The sequence below is a fragment of the Trichomonas vaginalis genome, chromosome VI (assembly GCF_026262505.1).
Source record: "Trichomonas vaginalis G3 chromosome VI, whole genome shotgun sequence".
Classification (NCBI taxonomy): domain Eukaryota; phylum Parabasalia; order Trichomonadida; family Trichomonadidae; genus Trichomonas; species Trichomonas vaginalis.
This window is the reverse complement of record NC_067208.1, coordinates 13,068,750-13,089,149: the sequence shown is the minus strand read 5'-3', so window position 1 is coordinate 13,089,149 and position 20,400 is coordinate 13,068,750. Positions and strand designations below refer to the sequence as shown.

At 35.2% G+C, this 20,400-nt stretch overlaps 8 protein-coding genes and 3 pseudogenes across 11 annotated transcripts, besides 3 other annotated features; 7 read left to right on the top strand and 4 right to left on the bottom strand.

Moving 5' to 3' along the window:
* Nucleotides 1–54: 54 nt before the first annotated feature.
* Nucleotides 55–92: a mobile genetic element.
* A 1,127-nt stretch (nt 93–1,219) lies between these two features.
* On the top strand, nt 1,220–1,582 carry TVAGG3_0856770 (uncharacterized protein; the record flags this gene model as incomplete). Its single annotated transcript, XM_051249548.1, has 1 exon — nt 1,220–1,582. The coding sequence occupies one exon, from the start codon at nt 1,220–1,222 to the stop codon at nt 1,580–1,582; it is 363 nt and encodes a 120-aa protein (XP_051085023.1).
* An 18-nt stretch (nt 1,583–1,600) lies between these two features.
* Nucleotides 1,601–1,843, top strand: TVAGG3_0856760 (serine threonine-protein phosphatase family; the record flags this gene model as incomplete). The annotated part of the gene is made up of 1 exon (XM_051249547.1): nt 1,601–1,843. The coding sequence occupies one exon, from the start codon at nt 1,601–1,603 to the stop codon at nt 1,841–1,843; it is 243 nt and encodes an 80-aa protein (XP_051085022.1).
* Nucleotides 1,844–1,845: 2 nt separating this feature from the next.
* TVAGG3_0856750 lies at nt 1,846–2,664 on the bottom strand (annotated as a pseudogene). Its single transcript has one exon — nt 1,846–2,663. A coding segment is annotated over exon 1 (818 nt).
* A 46-nt stretch (nt 2,665–2,710) lies between these two features.
* Nucleotides 2,711–3,917, top strand: TVAGG3_0856740 (phage tail repeat-like family; the record flags this gene model as incomplete). Its single annotated transcript, XM_051249546.1, has 1 exon — nt 2,711–3,917. A coding segment is annotated over one exon (1,207 nt), but the record flags the coding sequence as incomplete, so codon positions are not given.
* A 14-nt stretch (nt 3,918–3,931) lies between these two features.
* Nucleotides 3,932–9,502: a mobile genetic element.
* TVAGG3_0856730 (uncharacterized protein) lies at nt 5,751–5,903 on the top strand (the record flags this gene model as incomplete). The annotated part of the gene is made up of 1 exon (XM_051249545.1): nt 5,751–5,903. One exon carries the CDS (start codon nt 5,751–5,753, stop codon nt 5,901–5,903), a length of 153 nt encoding a protein of 50 aa, XP_051085020.1.
* Nucleotides 5,922–6,506, top strand: TVAGG3_0856720 (phage tail repeat-like family; the record flags this gene model as incomplete). Its single annotated transcript, XM_051249544.1, has 1 exon — nt 5,922–6,506. One exon carries the CDS (start codon nt 5,922–5,924, stop codon nt 6,504–6,506), a length of 585 nt encoding a protein of 194 aa, XP_051085019.1.
* Nucleotides 6,552–8,690, top strand: TVAGG3_0856710 (DNA/RNA polymerases family; the record flags this gene model as incomplete). Its single annotated transcript, XM_051249543.1, has 1 exon — nt 6,552–8,690. The coding sequence occupies one exon, from the start codon at nt 6,552–6,554 to the stop codon at nt 8,688–8,690; it is 2,139 nt and encodes a 712-aa protein (XP_051085018.1).
* Nucleotides 9,503–10,173: 671 nt separating the features above from the next.
* Nucleotides 10,174–20,400: part of a mobile genetic element that runs on past the window's edge.
* TVAGG3_0856690 (KilA, N-terminal/APSES-type HTH, DNA-binding family) lies at nt 12,756–13,460 on the top strand (the record flags this gene model as incomplete). Its single annotated transcript, XM_051249542.1, has 1 exon — nt 12,756–13,460. One exon carries the CDS (start codon nt 12,756–12,758, stop codon nt 13,458–13,460), a length of 705 nt encoding a protein of 234 aa, XP_051085017.1.
* Nucleotides 13,510–13,888, bottom strand: TVAGG3_0856680 (annotated as a pseudogene). The gene has a single exon. A coding segment is annotated over exon 1 (379 nt).
* Nucleotides 14,485–15,633, bottom strand: TVAGG3_0856670 (annotated as a pseudogene). The gene has a single exon. A coding segment is annotated over exon 1 (1,149 nt).
* On the bottom strand, nt 19,700–20,050 carry TVAGG3_0856660 (uncharacterized protein; the record flags this gene model as incomplete). Its single annotated transcript, XM_051249541.1, has 1 exon — nt 19,700–20,050. A coding segment is annotated over one exon (351 nt), but the record flags the coding sequence as incomplete, so codon positions are not given.

Sequence of the window (20,400 nt, the reverse complement as noted above, 5' to 3'; positions counted from 1 at the left end):
AAGTCAGAGAAACTGTTACTAGATGGTTCGTAGAATTTAGAAGCAAAGTCATAATGTTGTAAACAGAAATTCGTCAAAAGTGACACCTCAGAAAAGCTAAAATATTGAATTTTTGGAACTTTTGATAGAGCACGTTTTTAAATATTAATTAAAGTAAATGTATAAAAAAAAGGTAGTGGGGCTTCCAGGCACTTCGTGCCCTCTAGCCCCAGTCACTTTTCTGTCACTTTTCAGGAAAAAACATTTTTATTATATATATAAAATGAATTTTACAAAACCACCGTTACCCTTCTTTGGAAATAAGAGTAAATGTAAAGATATTCTATTGAGAGAACTTAAGAAACTACCGAATGGTCTAACATTTGTAGATTTGTTCGGTGGAAGTTTCTATATATCTCATTTGTGCCATACCGTATTCCCAAACTCAAAGATTATATGCAATGACTTCGACAACTATATGAACCGTCTCAAACATATACCAGACACAAACAAAATATTGAGTGAGTTGAAAGAAAAGATACCTATAGGTAAGATGGAAAGTATACCATTAGATAAGAAAAATATTGTAAGAGAGGTTTTGAAAAAAGCAGAATATATTGACTGGGATAGTATATCTGCTAGACTATTATATAGTGGTTCTATAAGAGTTCATGACATTGAAACACTTATGTCAAAAGTTTTATATCTTAACTATACAAAGGTTTTCAAAGAGGACATAGAAAAATATACTGAGGGTATAGAGTTTGTGAGATGTCGTTGGACAGAGTTGTATGAAAAATACAAAGACAAGGAAAATGTTTTCTTTATAGTAGACCCGCCGTTCTATAACACATACGATTTTCAATACCAAGCAGACTGGACTTTGAGAGACTCTTTAGAAACTTTAGACGTTTTACATAACCATCCATGCTTTTACTTTACATCCGATAAAAGTGGTTTGGAAAGTGTTATGAGATGGTTAGAGGATATACATGACTATGAGTTTAGATACGATAAGATAGAATATGAGAGAGGTCCTATAAACCGGAAAAAGTGTCACAACAAAGAAATTTTATTGGTAACTAAATGTGGTTTGAAATAGGACTACTTGTTTTAGGTTTTTCCATTGTGTCATTTACTTATTTGACGTGGCAAAAGATATAGAGAATATGAAGATGAACCAATACCAGCAAATGTTCAGCATATGTACTCGTAAGAGATATTTTTATCTAATATTAAAATGGACGCACAGAACTTAGCGAATGCACAGCAACCTGGACAACCAAACCCAGAGAATATTCCAAATGAAGTTAGAATACAAACTGCAATGGCAAACTATGGTCAAGTGCCAACAGATGTACAAATGCAAACTGCCATGTCAAATGACGCTGCGTTAGGTTTGCCACCATGGTATGCAAATATGAGATGGAAAGAGTTTTATACAAACCCTGAAGTGGGATATAAACAACTCTATGCAGATGACGCGAACACAGGAGTTGACCCAGAGTATGTTTTCTACCAGAGGAGAAATAGAATGTATGAGCTCCAGTTAAAGAATGCAATGGAACTCAACAGGAAACGTAAGAGACTAGGTGGACATTAGATTTTTACATATAGTAAAATGGGTTTCTTCAGTAGTATTGGAAACTTCTTTCGAAATGTTGGAAGAGGTATATGGAATGGAATAAAAACCGTAGGAAGAGGAATTTGGAACGGAGTCAAAAATATTGGTAAAAGAGTAGGTCAGTTTGTTGGTATTATACCTAAAGACCCTGAACCAGAAGAACAAGCTCCTGTTATACAACAGCCTGAACCTGCACCACAGTCTAGTTGGCAACCAAATCCAACACCTCAACCGTATTAAAATTATATTTTTACCGTTCGATAGTAGTTGTATATGAGACTAAGTTCTAAGTAAAACGCATGGTATAATGGAACTATTCTCTTTCTTCCATCTGTTGTAAACCATACTTGAAAGTCTGAAATACTTCCACTCGGTGGTTCATATAGCTTTGTAGGTTTTTCGTAAAAGTCATTTGCCAAGCATAAAAAAGAGTTTTGTGCACCAGAAAATGAAGCATGAACTATAATAGCATCTGAGTCGAAAACATTTTCATATGTTCCATTAGGGTTTTCGACTTCATAAAAGTCCGGGTGTACTGGATATTCTGCAGGCTGATTTAACATCCTCAAAAATCTATACCATGCCAAGTTGTTATATTTTGTAGAAATATAAACGTCTTCTCCAAGGTCTTCTATTCTATTGATTTTAACAGTTGCATTTTTCCTGTCATATAAATATCGAGATGGTACTCTCCTTCGTCAATGTTGTACTGTTTTGCATATTCGAGATAGATATCGTTTATTTTTTCTTGAAAAGCTTGAAGAGTTGTTTCTAAGTTTACAAGCAAACTAACTTGTAAAAGTTTTCCCTGTTCAAATTTCTCATACGTACGTTTCTCTTTGTTATAGTATCGAATTTCAAAAGCGACCGTAAATGGGAAACCATGTATGGCTTCTGAAATGAACTTCATTCTACGAAAGCCAACAGCTTTTGTGACGGATGGGTCTCTTAACCATCTTAATGGGTAGTCAAAACGATAGCCTTCATGCTTTACGGTCTCTGTCTCAAACTTTTGACCTACGTTAGTAAAAAGTTCATCTAATGGTTTAGTTGTAGCAACTCTTGAATTTTCTTTTTCTATTGAAAGCATTTTTATCTAGAATAAAAATGTCGAAAGAAACAGCGTCTATGAGAGAAATACAACACAACCGACAACTCATTATGCAAGCTCTAAATAAGAACACAACAAACTTTTCAAACTATTCTAAGATATCTGAGTCATTGAAAGAAGGAAACTTAAAACTGACATTAAACCCAATGACAGACGAGTTTCTGTTTCAAGACAGTAAGAACCATACTGTCTGTATAAATCCAACAAAAGGAACTTTAAACGAGAAACCTATAAAAGAACTTCTTTTGAAAGCAGATGTTGACAACAAAGCTGACAAAGAGTATGTCATTGAAAAAGTTCAAGAAGAACATGACAGAGCAGATGCAACATATGCAACGAAAGAACATACTCATCCTGAACTAGCAGACAAAACATATGTTGACAATAAAATGTCAAGTGAAGTGACAAGAGCTGAAAACGAATATTCTAAAAAGACTCATACACATACCATTGCAAATATTACAAACTTACAAGAAACCTTAAACAGGAAAAGTGACGTTGGACATACACATTCTATATCTGAAATAACAGACTTAAACGTTAGCCTTGAAAAGAAAGCTGACAAAACATATGTCAACAGTGAGTTAGAGGAGAAAGTAGATAGGGGTTGTATGGCTAGTGCGTTAGTGAAGAAGGCAGATAAGGAATATGTGGATGAAAAAGACAATGAAATTATAGAAAGGGTTGAATGGTACCATGAACGGACATCGAAGATTTTAAAAACTAAAGCCGATACAGGATGGGTTTCAGGATGTTTAGCCCTTAAAGCCGACAAGAACCATACACATACCATTGCAAATATTACAAACTTACAAGAAACCTTAAACAGGAAAAGTGACGTTGGACATACACATACCATTGCAAATATTACAAACTTACAAGAAACCTTAAACAGTAAAAGTGCCGTTGGACATACACATACCATTGCAAATATTACAAACTTACAAGAAACCTTAAACAGTAAAAGTGACGTTGGACATACACATAACTTCTTCTCAACTGTTGGTATAGAAAGTATTTTAGGAACGATTGAAGAAACTGGTGGGGGTGGATTATATTTTAAACCTCCTAACTTTCCAGAAGGTTTAACATCGGATAAAGACATTAGATGTAGAAATGTCTATGTCATGGAGGATGAAAACAAAGTTAAATTCACTGCTCAAGATTTATATGATAAAAAAGCTGACAAAACAGAGCTTCAAACGTTAAAGACAGAAATACTTCAAACACTATATCCTATAGGTTCTATTTATACGTCAATGAACTCTACCAGACCAGAAGTAGTACTTGGTCTCGGAACTTGGACTCAAATAGTCGACAGGTTTTTGTATTGTGCAAACTCTTCAAAGGAAACAGGTGGAAGTAAAACGATTTCGGGTGAAAATTTACCTGCGCACAGTCACTACATAAATTTAAGTACATCTCAAGAAGGTTTGCATAGGCATAAATATTGGGGTTGGTCAGGAATGACAAAAGGTAAAGGATATGATGTTAAAGACGACGTTAAGTTTGCTATAAATGGTTACTGGGATGACACTTGGGGAGAAGGAGACCATACACATCACGTTTCAGGGTATACGCAAACAACGGGACAAAGTAAAGACTACATGCCACCTTACATGACAGTTTACGCATGGTATAGAAATGCTTAGTCGTCATTTTCAACTTCTTTAGCATATTCGTCAGGAGTTGTCTTATATTTGTTAGGAACTGTCTTTGAAAGTATACCACCTTGAACTTACAAGTTTGAAACGAGGTCTGACAATAGTAGTTTTATCTTCTGCTTGCAGTCTGTACATTTTGCCATGTTTGCCTAAAACTTCATAATATTCTCTTGTATACTTTCTTCTATTTTTACGAACATGAATGTGAGTACCTGTCGAGTTCCCATTGTTGTCATAGTCAATAGTATTTTCATATGGGTCGCGTTTAGGTATTTCTATTTTTACTTTGTCACCTTTCTGAAGTTTGAAGCCGGCATTCTTTCTTGTTTGTCTCTTTTGACTAAACTATTAAATATATAGTCTTTCTCTAAGTCGGGTTGTTTTTCATTTCTTCGGGGGAGTGGTTTCCCAAACCTTTTTGTTTACGGTTATTGTAAATATTTAAAACTTGTCTCATCTTTGCCATGGAGAAGTGTCTATACTTGTCGTCATATGACATTTCATTTGCTTCACCACCTTGTGGTTGGTTTAAGTCTCTTAAGATTTTTATACAACTGTCAATGACACCAAGAGCAGAATGGTTTTGGTCGACAATGAAATATTGGTTTACATTTTTTGAACGCAGATAGTTTTTAATATCATCTGATTTGAAAGAACTTTCACAGTCAGATGTCAGTTTTGTTGGATGGTATTTGTCAACGAATATTGTCAAAGCAGTTTTCACATCTAAAATATTTTTGGACCATAATGGTATGGCTTCACAGTATCTTGTGTTTTGACCAACAAATATTAGCCAGTATGGTGGTCCATCTTCTCTAACTCTCGGAATGTTTTCCAAGATATCCATAAAACCAAGCATTTGGTGTTGAACTAAAGATTTTTATCATGAGTGCTTTTTTTGTTGCCTTAGAAACATAGGGGTCCTTTGAATTCGTCATTTTTAACCCATAAGAAATGGGTTTATTTGGCGCATTAGCAGGAGTCGCATCTAGATTTTTGCCCGCAGTGGAACATAGCCAGAGGGTATTTGGAGTTGGAAGGAAGATTTTGAGTACATTAGGTATACTGAAAGAGAAAGCACAACCTATTATACAAACTGTACAGAAAGGTTGGGAGGTAGCACGAGATGCAACAAATCTTATTCCAAATCCTGAAACAAGAGGAAAAGTTCAAGGATGGATGGACAATGTAGGAAGACAAGCAGGAAACTATTATAACAAAGCAAATGACTACTATAACCAAGCAGGACACTATATGGACCAAGGTGAAAGATTCTTTAACAGAGGATATAACCATGCACAACAGTGGGTAAACAATAACCAACCTCAACCACCTCAAACTTGGGGAATGTAAAGTTTTTTACTGAGATGAAATGAACAATACAGCATTGAGACAAATGAGTTCAAGATGGATTTGTCGGCTTCCAGCAGTTACACCACGTGTTTGTCAAGTTCTTCCTATACCTCAGGAAGTTTTAGACCGACTTAAAAAACAACAACAACCAGTTGAAAACAAACCAAACTAAAATTTTTACTGAGATGAAATGACCGAAGAAGTTGAAACGGTAGATTTGACACCACAAACAAAAAGTTCAGAACCATTGTCAAAACCTGTCAAAGAACTTACAGATGAAGAGAAAAATTCAATAATAGAAAGTGCCAGGTCTGGAAATACAAACTCTAACTACAAAGTCACTTTTCATAAAAATGGAACGGCAAGTATCTCAAAAAAGAAACAGACTCTCACAAATAAAATATTGAAGTCTGAAGGAGCTTTCGAGACAACAGATGGAAAAGTTTACTTCACTGACCAACAGTTCATTATAGAACATCTCATTGACTTAGAGTCGAAATATTCTAAACTTTACAACAAACACAAAAAGTTGAAAGGAAAACAAAAACAAATGGCATATGATATTTATGAAGATGTTGACGACACAACTGTTCCAGCAAGTGAAGTAAAGTCAGAGGAACCGAAAAGTGACGAAAAACCGATAGAAGAAGAAAAACCAAAAACTGAAGATAAACCAAAACCAAAGTTTAGTTTCCAAACTAAACCAAGTCAACCTTCATTAGCTGGTATGGGTTGGCGTCAAAGACTTATGGTAGCCGGTGGTTATGTAAAGTAAAGAAAAAAACATTTTTTTATTTTTATAAAAATGCCCCCATATAGAATGGATAGAAAGTCTGCTAGAATAAAAGCAGAGTTAGAAAGATATGGTTGGAGAGTTTCGAAGAATTTTAAATATAGGAAGGGAAGACCCATAAAAGTCTATGACAAACTGTCTGGTCTTCGCTACGAAATGGATTTGGAAACAGCACGTGCCAATTATCCAAACAGACTAGAGAGGTTAGAAGAAGAACGTCTTATGGACATGCCTTTCGATGTTAATGAGCCTCAAGTTGAAGGACACGACGGCTTTGCCAGGTTCTACTGGAAACATGACGAACAATTGCATCCCTTGAGAAGGAAAAAAGGAAAAGGTGAAGACGCACATGCTCCCATGGAAAGAACAAGATATGCATATGAGAAGTATCGTGAGGTTAGAAGTAAAATTACATCTGGTCGAACCTTTACAGTAAACTTTGACGAAGGAAAGAACAAAGAAGGCTTCATGGGAGTACTTGCTGCAATTCAAGACGGAAATAAGAAAGGATACAATCTCAGACTAACCGTAAAAGATTTGGATGGTCATATTTACTATGCACATGGCAATGTCACAACAGCCGCAAAACTTCTTGACGCTTTCAAGACTACAAAGAGAGAACAAATGGTTGACTCCGACTCAGATATTTTGAATGCAATTGAAGGAATTGCAAGCGTGAAGTTCGAATGGTATCAACCTAACCCTCAAGCAGTCAGACAACATGCTGGATACTTCCCGTTCAGAAATAAGTCTGACATTAACCTGACAAGGTATGGAATTTACAATTCAATTGAAAAAATTGTCAATGAACCTTGTATTCTTACATGTCTCAGGAACTCTGGTCTTGTTACAGATGAGAAGATGAAGTATCTTGAGTCATGTGTGAAAACAAGGTACATTCTTAGAAGTCAATTGACAAAAGTTGCACCGTTGGCAAATGTCAATATCCGAGTTAACATTCCGACTGAGAAAGGTTCTTCACATGACGACTATGTTGTTGACTTCAAATTGCCATGGTTGAAGATTGTACTTGTCCACAACCACTTCATGTTGAACGAAAGTCTTACAAACCCATTGTTCGGAAAAGGTAAGTGCAACATTGTCAGAGCTGTTAACATTCTTTTCGAGAAAGGCTTGTTGGAACCAATTCCAGATGACAAGCTGACAGAAACTTTTGTACCAAAAGACGAAACAAACTTTTCATTGTTAGTGAGACCAAAAGTTGTTCCAGACAAAGTTATAGCACAAAAGAAGTACACAGCTCCAAAAGGAGTTGGATTGTTCGGATACCAACCTGAACCAGAAGAACTTCCAATGAGGTTGCAAGAACTTCAAGATGCTATAAACAAACTTCCATTGAGACATCCAATCGACGTCAAATTGTATTGGAGAGCATCTGAGTTAGGTCAGAAGGTTTTATATGAAACAGGTTGCTTCGACGATGTTTATGAGATAACAGGCGAAGTTTCTCAGAAGATAAGAGACTCACTTGAATTTCCACAAACTGGGCCGATTGGTTGCGACAAGTTCGACTCAGATGAAAAAATATACTATGTCGACCTTAACGCTGCGTACATGAGGTTTGTCCAATATATCCCGACTGGAATTCCAAACGAAGATGGTGAGTTCCCGGGAAGCAACTATACAGTTGGAAAAGTCATACAACAAATGTATGATATTAGGAAAGCTTCAAACCCCAAACTTGCAATGACACTCAAATTGCTTATGAATTCGACATGGGGATATTCCATTAAGAAACCTCAAAAGATGAAGAGTAAACACTATGAGAAGGTCGACAACTTTGTTGAAAGGTTTTCTCCTTTTGTTTTGAAATACGAGTTCACCGAAGGTCAAAATGGCTTAGTAACCACAGTAAAACCTATTGTCGAACATTGGTCATACCCTCAGTTCGCAAAGGCAGTCCTTGACAACTACAACAAATTCTTCTCGGAAGTTAAATCCAAAGTGAAGGTATACTATGAGAACATCGACGCACTCATGACGAACGAAGAAGGATACAACAAACTCATTGAAATGGGTATGGTCGGTGAAAAGATGGGCTGTTTTAAGCTAGACAAGGTATTTTCCGAAGTTCATGTAATATCGAAAAGGAAATACTGGGGAATACTTGAAGACGGCACAGAAATAAAACATTGCATGAAATAAAACATTGCATACCATTTTAAAACGTTTTTAAAACAGTATATTTTTACATATATAAAATGCTTCAGGTTGAAAAACAAAGAACAAAAGTAGCAGATACAAAACCGTTAGACTATATCTTTACAAATGCTGGTAGGACTATATCAGATGAAGAAATTTCATCCGGAGCTTACAGGTTTGACTATCCAATTCGTTGGCTTCAAAGTCCTTCAGATGCAAAGGCAATAGGATTTAGAAGAGTTTTGTTTTCAAATAGAACTAATGCATTCATGTTCGCAGTATATTTTCATGGGCAGTATAAAGGTTCTGACGGTCTAATAGAAAAATTTGACGAAATGAAAATCTTTACAATTCGTTCAGACGAAAGTCTTGAAAAAACTCTAAATGACTTTCAAACTCAAATGAACAAATACTACTGGGAATTTCAAGAAAAATACCACTCTTTACTAAATGGAACATACTATCTGAAGCTAGAATACGACAAGATGAACTCCACAGTTTCATTTCAAAAGATTGAAATTAACCCTCCAAGAGATACAGAGTTTTTATATTGGGGAGTAGACAAACGTTCTTGGGCACAATTTCTTCGGTTACTAAACCAGAACGAACCATTACCACCAGATGGTCCATTTAAATTTATACTTCCACCAGCAGATTTGACAGTTTATAGAAACGTGTTTGACCCTCAAAATGTCATGTGTCATGCAAGTTTCAGTTCAAGCAACAACAGTTTTCTATGTATCGGTAAGGACTTTTATGACTTTGCTTCTAAATTCTACGAACCACCTAGTAACAGTTTCTCTGACTTTCAAGTTTGGTTCACAACAAACGGTGTGCAGCATATTATACCTTTGTACTATGACTTTTATCTCGAATTGTCTTTCATATACAACTACGGAAAAGTGCTGAAAAAGTATTGAAAAATATATTTTAGGGTAGATGGTTTTTAGGTGTCACCAGGTCCCTCGGTCCCTCGGTCCCCAGGTCATTTTAACTTCTCTGAAAAAGTGTGACAACATGACATTTAGACAACAACACAGGAAATAAACTTCATCGTCAATGTTTTGTCATGAATTTCATCGTACATGTTTTGTCAAGACTTCTTCATCGTCAATGTTTTGTATAAAAAGCACCCCGCGGAATTCCGCGGGGTGGTATATTCTTCACGAAATGCTTGTTTTGAGGTTAAGCCACAAACGAATGTCCGACGGTTAAGCCACAAACGAATGTCCGACGGTTAAGCCACAAACGAATGTCCGACGGTTAAGCCAAAAATATTTTTTATTTTTATTGTAAGAACAGTATGACAGTCGAAGCAAAAACGTTCACGAACAAATCTAATGGCGAAACATTCACAAAAGGCACTTACAACGGTATTGAAGTCTTACGTAGAGACAAGGATGGTTATATAAATGCAACAAAGATATGTCAGCAGTTTAGGAAAGACTTTAGAAGGTTGTTGGAAAATAAGTCCTGGGAAGAGTATTTTAAGGCATTTTGTGAAGAATATACCAACCCGCGGAATTCCGCGGGTTGCTTTTTATACAATGTTAATGCAGGAATTCCCGATGAAATCAAACAGGTTAGAGGAACGTATGCAGACCCAAGACTCGTAAACTATATAGCAATGTGGGCTTCTCCAAAATATTGTATAGCAGTTGGAAAAATTCTGGACTCCATAGACAAGAAAGTTCATGAGAAATTAGATGAAGAAGAACTTGAAGATACAGTAGAGAATGCAAAACCTTTGTTCGAAGAAGAAGTTAGAAAAAGGTGTTTAAAACAAATAGAACATGAACGTGAGATATGTTCTGGTTATAGAGATTCTCCATACGAACTAGACCAATGGGAACAAGAAGATTTAAAGAGAGAATTTAGAGAATATGAACTCGCTAAAGTTTCATTAGAAGCTGCAGAAGAGAGGTTAAAAAGTTTGGGTCGTTTTGTACAAAAATATTGTGAGTAAATGAACCATTTCTTTTTATTGAATTCGGCAAAAATATATTTTAGGGTAGATGGTTTTTAGGTGTCACTACGTCACCAGGTAATTTAAACTTCTCTGAAAAAGTGTGACAACATGACATTTTGACAACAACACAGGAAATAAACTTCTTCGTAAATGTTTTGTATAAAAAGCACCCGCCGGAATTCCGCGGGGTGGTATATTCTTCACAAAATGCTTGTTTTGTTGAGACTTCTTCGTATATGTTTTGTATAAAAAGCAACCCGTGGAATTCCGCGGGGTGGTATATTCTTCACGAAATGCTTGTTTTGTTGAGACTTCTTCATCTAATTTCTCATGAACTTTCTTGTCTATGTTTTGTCAAGACTTCTTCTTCGTATTCTTTCACCCATTGAACTTTGTATAAAAAAGCACCCGCCGGAATTCCGCGGGGTGGTATATTCTTCACGAAATGCTTGTTTTGTTGAGACTTCTTCGTATATGTTTTGTATAAAAAGCACCCGCCGGAATTCCGCGGGGTGGTATATTCTTCACGAAATGCTTGTTTTGAGGTCGAGCCAAAAGTGGCTCCACCTGTTTTTTCAACCAAAACTCATTTTTGTCTGATTTACGCTCATTGACGAAGAAATCTCAACAAAAACATATACGAAGAAGTTCATTTCCTGGACTGTTGTCAAAATGTCATGTTGTCACACTTTTTCAGAGAAGTTCATTTGACCGAGGGACCGAGGGACCGAGGGACCTGGTTCCACCTAAAATATATTTTTGCTGAGTAAAATGACCAAATTTCATGAATTTCCTCATATGTTTGCTACCCGAGGAAAACCGCGGGTCGAGATTCCGTACGAAAATCGTAAAAAAACTCTATGAAAACAGTGAAAAATTGCGACCCTCGGAAAACCGAGGAACGCCTAAAACACATGAAAATCGTAAAAAAAACTCATGAAAATCGTGAAAAAATGCTACCCCGACTTTTTCCGGTCTTGCCTAAAACTCATGAAAATCGTGAAAAAATGCGAGTAGGGAAAAAACCGGGGTCGCCAAAACTCTATGAAAATCGTAAAAAATTGCGACCCCGACTTTTCCCGGGGTCGCCTAAAACTCATGAAAATCGTGAAAAAATGACCAAATTTCATGATATAACTGTATTTTTTTGACGAAGAGAACTTTTGCACTTCGTCAAAAAAATCCCTGAAATCATATCTTTTATACAAGATAAAAAAAAAAGCGTTAGTTTTTATTTTTTTTATTTTTTTATTTTGTATGTAAGAACAGTAAATGACAAACACTGAGTTTGAAACAGTTAAAAAGATAGACAATGACACCAAAAGTGGTTAGAATAGGTGATTTAAACGTAAGATACTCAAAGAAATACAACAAATATTCTTTGTCAGACATTCTAACACTATCTGAAAAGAAAACACTCCACGACTGGGTTAGAAATGCTTCAACTCAGAAAATTTTGACAAGAAATCCCTGAGCTGATGATATCGTAAGATTCTATGGAACAAGAGCATATCTTATAGACAAAAGTCTTATACCAGTAGTTTTGTTCTGGATTGACCCAGTTGTTGGATATAATTTCATAACATATGGTTCATTCGATACGGAACGTTGCAGTGAAGGCTTACTTTACATCGTTCAGAAACCGAAGGACTTCAATCATAAAGAGATATAAGATAGGAAGAACATTTAATATAACTCAAAGATATGACAGTATAGTCAATAGAGTTAAGGTTGCGTTTGTTAACGATATGAGAGCTGCAGAAAACAGAACTACTTGAAAAGTTTGAGAAAATGTATGGTGCTCCCACGAGAGGTAAAGAAACGTTTGAAGTAGATGAGATCGACAAAGCTATAAAAGTATTTGACGAAGTTGCTGAAAAATACATGTAAAGCGTTTATTTTTGGTCTTTATACAAGATAGAAAATAACGCTAATTTTATTTTTTATTTTTTTATTTTGTATGTAAGAACAGAAATGTCAACAACAGAGAACACAACAACTGCTATCGTTCATGAAGATATAAATGAATATGAGTACATACAGTTCAGTATAACAAACAGTTACGTCTCATTCGTTCGGTCAAAGATGACATGTACCAAATGCAAAGTATTTTGACGGCTTGTTTTGCTCCAGATACCAAACATACAGACGATTGGTTCAAAAACCAACAGACAAAAGAACTTTTGAGCGAAGCACAGCGACCCCGACTTTTTCCGGGGTCGCCAAAACTCTATGAAAATCGTAAAAATTGCCAAATGGTTTTGAGAGGTTGGTATGTACATAGACTTCTTGTAAATGCTGTTGCAATGTGGGCTTCACCTCGTTATGCTTGGTATATTTTCATGATGTTAGATGAAATTCATAGACAAGAACGTGAAGAGATGGAAAAGAAACTTCAAGCAAAAGATGAAGTCATTGAAGCAAAAGACAAAAACATACAGAAAAGAATACCACGTTCGGTACTAAAAGGAAAGGAAAAGAACTATAAGTATATGATTTACACTGAAGAGATGGAAAATGAAGAAGACAGAGATATGGTTATGTTTGCATTTAGTCAGAAGAAACAACACAAAAGCTTTTACGACCTTGCTAAGATTTACAAATCTGACAGAAATTGGTTCTATCGCGAAAACTTACCGATTTCAATGACACCAAATGAAGATGTTAAACAGATAGTTCAAGATACGTTACCTCAAACACACTATGATATGAAAGGTTGTACAATACTTACATTCAAAGAAGACTTACCGCTACTGAAGGAAAAGATAACAGAGTATTTCGATAACTTCAAAGAAGAAGAGTAAATGAACCATTTATTTTTCAAGCTTGACACCAAAGATGGCTCAGGTAGCTCTAGATGGTAAATTGTCTTGTTCGTTTCTTTTGTATATACTTTTCTTCTTGTTGTTGTGTCATTGAATTTGGTGTATGTCCTGTTGTAGAATGTGTTGAGGAATTATATACTTCGAGAAAATGTTTCATTGTTTCTTCGGTAAAGTCTCGCTCTTGGTTTAAATCTCTGAGCGTTCTTATGAAGCGGTTTATGATGCCGAGTATGTTATGGTTATGGTCTTCAGTAGTGTAGTGAGTTATGTTATGCTTAATGAGAAAATCTGTGATTTCATTGCTGAGGTATGCACTGTCTTGGTCTGATGTTAAAGTACTTGGGCTATTTTCTGCTACAAAACTTTTGTAAAACTCTTAACACTTCACGAGTTCCTTTATTTTTCATTGGATATGCATATGCTTTACGAGTGTTAACATTAATGAAGATGAGGAATGGTTTATGTCCTCCTTTTCTGCTTTGAATGAGAGTGTCAAATTGGTATGCGTCAGGAGTGTTGGAGTAAATTGGTAAAAAGTAGTCGTAAGGGTTTATTTTGTTTGATGTACAACATTTTTGTCAAAGAACCTTTTCACTTCAGCTCTGTTAGTAAATCCCCAACTCTTTGCAGCTTCATTGAACTTCTTAAATGACCTCATGGATGTTGTTCGAATACTTCTTTCAAAGCTCATTTATGTAAAGTTAAAGATTTTATTCAAGGCTCAAGCGCGTTCATTGAACTCTATACCATGCGAATATAGTCATAAATGGTGGCATATAATCTGCACCGAGCCTGTTGGATTTGTTGTGAAAGTGTGTGAATGATTTCCTGTGGTTCCACAGAAAATACCTGCGCTTGAATCTACTGGGTCACTTGAAATATCATATCTATTCATTCGCCTGTCTATCCGAACCTGCTGCAAGATTTGTTATAACTCTTTTTTTGTTATTGAATGTGAATGACTACTGTTGTGTTGTAGTTCCTGTATGAGTGTGCGCATGTAAGTTTGCTTTTTAATTTTCTTTGAGCCTTCTGTTTGCTTTGAAGAGTTAGCACAGTATAAGAATTTGTCTACAATCTGTGCCAGTACAAAACCCAGAACTGTTGCTGGATTTGTTGAGTTCATTGACGTATAAATAGAGCCTATAGGATATAATGTTTGAAGTATTTCAGTCTTTAATGTTTGAAGCTCTGTTTTGTCTGCTTTCTTATCTAACATTGCTGGTAGTTCATATGCTTCAAAGTTTCTGGCATGACCTTCGATATTCCTGCAACTGTTATCTAAATTGTAAGAGTATCTTTTACGCTTGTACTCGGATTCTCTAAAGGTGCACTTGAACCCAAATCATAGTTCAATATTATGTCGTCTGCTCTAACAGTAGTGAAGGATTTATGTGTATGTTCTTTGTCAGCTTTACTGTCTAACATTGCTGGTAGTTCATGTGTTTCAAAGTTTCTGACATGACCTTCGATATTCATACATTTACTATTTAAGGAGTTTTAGTGTATCTTTTTACGCTTGTACTTGGATTCTCTAAAGGTGCACTTGAAACCAAGGGTATAGTTCAATATTATGTCGTCTGCTCTAACAGTAGTGAAGGATTCATGTGTATGGTTCTTGTCAGCTTTACTATTTAATGTAGCTTGAAGTTCATTTATATCGGAGATGTTGTGTTTATGAGATTTCAAAACTTTGTTCATTGCTTCGAGTTCAACTTTGTCAGCTTTACTTTTAATAGCATCTTTCAAACGTTATTATTGACTTAACTCTCAAAGTAAATCTTGGTTCACTAATACACCGTTAACATTGAAAGTAGAGGCATAAATTTCACCGGTATAACCAAATGCTTCTGGTGCTTTAGCTACATCATACTGTACAGTCAGCTTATGTCATAACCTTTAGCACGAATGTATTTATATCTTCTTTCATTAACATTTTTTGTCTTCGCTTCATCACTTCGTGTTAAATATCCATGGTAGTCCGTTATAATCTGTTCGTGTCTGAAGTTATATAATGAACGTGGTTCTTGACTTTATCACTCAGAGCTAAAAGCTCATTTTTGTCTGCTTTTTCGGCTAAATTTCTCATTAACACATTCACTTCTAATTCAACTCTTCCGCCAGAACTCTTATTATCATTTATTTTCTTCATTAATTCGGTAATTACGTCATAAAGACTATATTCTGTTTTCGGTTTTGTAAATAATGAGTCAAAATTTCTTTTCATCATTACATCGCTGACATTAATGATATCACAATTCCTTTTTCATTTATTCTCTTCATTAATTCTGCAATAATGACGAATATAATAATCTGTTAATTTCTTCTTCTTCATCGAGGGTTATAGAATGTTTTGAAATTGAATCATTAACTCCTCTAAATAAATCAATAACTTCAGGATACACGTTTTTAATGTCTCGAATAACCCGACCAGTATCCTGTTGTTCATGTTCTTCGTTCCCGTCGTTACGTGGTTTTATATCTCTAACCATCATCAACGCAGCCATAACCGGAGGGTTTGTTGCTATCTGTTCGAAAATCCGTCCGTTATGTACGGTATATCTAAATAATTTCTTTGTGTTTGTTAAAACATTTGAAACAAGTCTTTTAAACCATCTACAAAATTTCCTGTTTCACCTAATGTTCTTGCAAGCATTTACAAGCTCACCCATTCCCGTTTTGACCCAAAAACGTCCATATTGCATTTATTTCACTCTGTATAGTTGTCCATTCAGCGAAACTAACACCCGCATTCGCTAAGCTGAAAATGAAAACTCAGTGGATCGAACTTAATTCCACTTCTTTTTCAATTTCAACGAACTCACTAACATGAGATTTTAAGTATTCTTTCGTTAAAATTGTTTTCCCCGATGTTATGTCATTAACGAAACTATCACCGTCAAAAGTTAACGAATTCAATTTCGTCGTTGATGCTTTTATTTCATACACCGCTTTATCAATTTTTTGGCTCACCTTCTTTAGAAGTATATGAAACATTAATGAATGAATTATATGTATTCGTGAATGAGTTAAAATCAATGATTTTCATTAATGACGCCTTTAATGATTCATTAACTGTTGAATCCCTTAAAACAATTACTGAACTGTCATTTATGAAAGGTACACTGCAAACCGTCGAGTTTGGATCAAATGCTGTAGTTGGTGCAGGAATATTAATGATATAAGTCATTAAATCATTAAGTGACGTAAATAATGTTGTTGTTTTTGATTTAATTTCTTTAGCATCTGTTATATACGGTAATTTTATTTCTGTAGTTTCTGAATTAAAGATATTCGCTAAAATGTTTTGTAAACTGTTTTGAACAGCAGTATAAACCGTTGAATCCGGAACTCTTACGATTTCACCGTCCTTAATAAAAGGCATTGCACATGGTGTAGTGCTTGGGTCAAATCTTTCGGGATTATAATTCAACATATATTCTAACGCTTCATATACAGACTTATATACTGTCGTGTCGTTCTTCATGACAACTTCACCATTTACAATGAATGGCATTGTACATGGAGTTAAATAGGGTCAAACTTTTCATAGTCCTTCCATGTTATGTATTTCTCGTATTTCCATCACTGATAACAATATATTTGTCAGTAAGTGTGAGAGAGTATTGACCAAAATATAAACGTTTAGCTCTGTCAGCTTCATACGCATATGCAGCTATACTCATATTTTAATGAGAATAAAATGTTGTTCTATTTGCAAAGTACAGACCCAAACGAATACGGGACAGTAAAGCTACAAACAAACTTAGGTCTACAGAATGAGCCACTTGCATTCAGAAATGGTTGACTTCAATACTATCGCTTCATTCGTTATAACAGATGAAACAGATTTCATGGAGCTTGAAATAGATGGAAAGAAGCACGAAATAAGATTTCACAATAATGTAGAATATAAGATGGAAACATTAGCTGGAGTGTTAAATGCTCTCATAAATACTACAATAAACAAGGATAACGAAGAAAACTTAATGAATGTTAAACTTATTGCAGGAGTTTTTGAAGTTCAGTTATGCGAAGGAGTTTAAGATACCAAGAATGAGTCATAGAGTACAACTTCTTTTGGGAGCATACCATATGACATTTCCTTTGAAAAGTGTTGACAAACGATTGAGATGAAATCTGTTCCATACGTATGTTATGGTAATTGTTTGTACATTGAGTCAAAAATAGCTAATGTCACAGTATTTCAGGAGTTAATAGTAAAGGTTCAGTAGAATATAAATCCTTCTGTTATGCAGTCAATTCAATGTTCATTCCAAACGTTCCTGTCATAGCAACTCATTTAGGTAAATGGGTTCGCATTAGTCCTCATAATTTGAAAGACATGCAATTCAGACTTGTTGACTTTCAAGGAGAGCCTGTAGAACTGAAGGCACCAGTGCGAATGACTGTTGAAGTTGACTTTTTAGAAAATATTAAATGCAACAGCTTACAAGAGAACTCAGAGCTAAAAATATAAAGTATGAATGTTATGTATTAGGTCATGAACTTTGGTTGTTGCTGTTTGATGAAACAAATGAATTAGTTATGTCAGTCAAGAGAACAGAAAAATATTGTGTTAGTGAAAACTGCACCAAGTCAATAAGATTAGGTTTGCATTATGAAGATGAGTTCGATACTGTTGAAGAAGTTTTGGATAGATACTATAAGTTGCTTTAATTTACTAAAACATATTTCAAACAAAGCTTATATTCTGTTGAAAGTTTTGTATACTCGTTCGAATATTTATACTTAAACTCAACTCCTGTAGTTCCTGGTGTTTCAATGATGCGGATTTACCTATTTTCATGAATATTGGCGTTTGACCACAGCATTCGATTTCAGGGTCGAGATAGTCAATGACACATTGCTTTCCTGTTATTTCGTGATATAACATTTTCAAGGTCCTCCTTTGTTAGAATTATTTGGTTCTTACTTATAAGATTTATCAAAAGCTTCTTATCGTCTTTGAGTAAAATTGTTTGGTATAACTGAAGAAGGTAATGGTCTACGTTATCTGAAGGATTTGTTTGAACATTTGTGTAAGGATTGTCGTTGGCTTCTCTTGAAAGAATTTGGTCCAGTGGTGGATACTCTAACTTAACATCTGATGTAGCGTTAGCGTTTGAAGCTGTGTTTAAATTCACGGATTTCAGCTCTGGTTCTTTTTCTTTCAAACACTCCGAACTATAGTTCTTTATGACAATATTGTTTGTCGTTCGTGAGTCAACATTTGATGTTGGTTCAATTGGAACATTAACGGCACCAGCTAAGATGGATTTGCTTCTCATTTCATATAGAATAAAAACCTTTTATATGTATGAAATGAACAATATACTCGACAAGGGTTTGAATGTAAAGCTAACGAATGAAAATATTGTTGAATTCACTGAGACAGGTGCTGTGTATAAAGATGTAGAACTACTGAACAAAAGAGCAAAGGGAAGAAGCAGGAATATGAACAAAGGGTGGAAGCCTATAAAAATTTATGTCAATGATGGCTCAGGAGGTTCAAACATAAAGTATGCAGAAAGTTATAGAGTTTATGCTCTCAAAGGTGAAAAGCCTTCATTTAAGAACAGCTATTCTAACACATATCCTCAAAAGCTAACGGATGGGGAAGTGGATGATATGAATGACAGCAAAAATATTAACAGAAATGGCGACAGAGATGCATGGAATTTGTTTACCATCAGTCAATTGAAGGTTAAACTTTAAAACAATGTTGGTCGTTCCCATGGAATATTTTTGACTTTAATGGTATTAGTCATGATATGAATCTCAAGGTATGAACGAGGAGAGATGAGAGACTTATATGCTTCCCAAATTTCTTCAAAAGGTAATGTTATACCTGACTGTTTCCAAATGAGTTCAATATCATAACGTGAGAAACCTTGAAAGATAACGAAGTCAGTTATGAGACGTTTTATGTTTAAAGCAAGAAAACGCCATGTTTGCATAAGTATTGCTACAGTTAAATGGTAATGTCTGACTTTAGTTATGATGTTAGCTAATGGTGAGTCTGGTTTTGACACTAAACCTTTTCCGGCGAAGTCGTCACAAACTAATAAAGTGTTTGAAGGATACTTTTTGAAGGGGTATTTTGAAAGTTTTGATAGAATGTAGTTTGTCAGTCGTTTCATATCGTAAACTCCTGAGTATTGACGTAAGTGGTGTTTGTCAATAATTCTTTCCATCTCTTCTGAAGTCTTTTGCATTCCTGACTGTATGAACTCTACAATAGCATAATATTTTCTCTTACGTCGAATGTAACGTTGAAGAAATTCAATGAGTTCGCTATCTGGAACTTTAACGACAGAGGCTTGAACTTTTGACATAAATGTTTTCGCTGTTGAATCCATAGAGTCTGAAGTTGCTGATATAATGATTTGGTCATAGTAAGAGTCATTTCCTAAACGTTCTGTTATGAGTATATGACGAATGAGGTTAAATGTCTTACCTGAACCCATCTTTCCACAATAGAAATAAACACCATTTGAACAGAACTCATAGTCCTTACTGAAAGGAAGAATGAGAGAACTGTTGAGCTTTTCACTGCTTTCATTCATGTCTTCATCTACGTCATGTATTAAATGCTTCATTTTATCTCCATTAAAAATGCAAGTCAGAAATATTCAGAACATAGCACCGAGTCTAACTGACAAGAGTATAAAGATATACTATGAACATGTTATGATGAAACCAACCAAAATTCAAGAAAGTCAGTATACTTATGAATATCCAAGACACTGGGTAGAGTATGTAGGAGGTGAGAAAGCTATTGAAATAAGACAGGTTCGAAGTATTCCAGCAGGAAGAACAATATTATTGAAGAACTTTAATGTTTTGAGGTATAATGATGAAACAAAGAAGCAAGATAGTTTTCCTGTTGCTGTGTATGTGAACCTAGACACAGGGA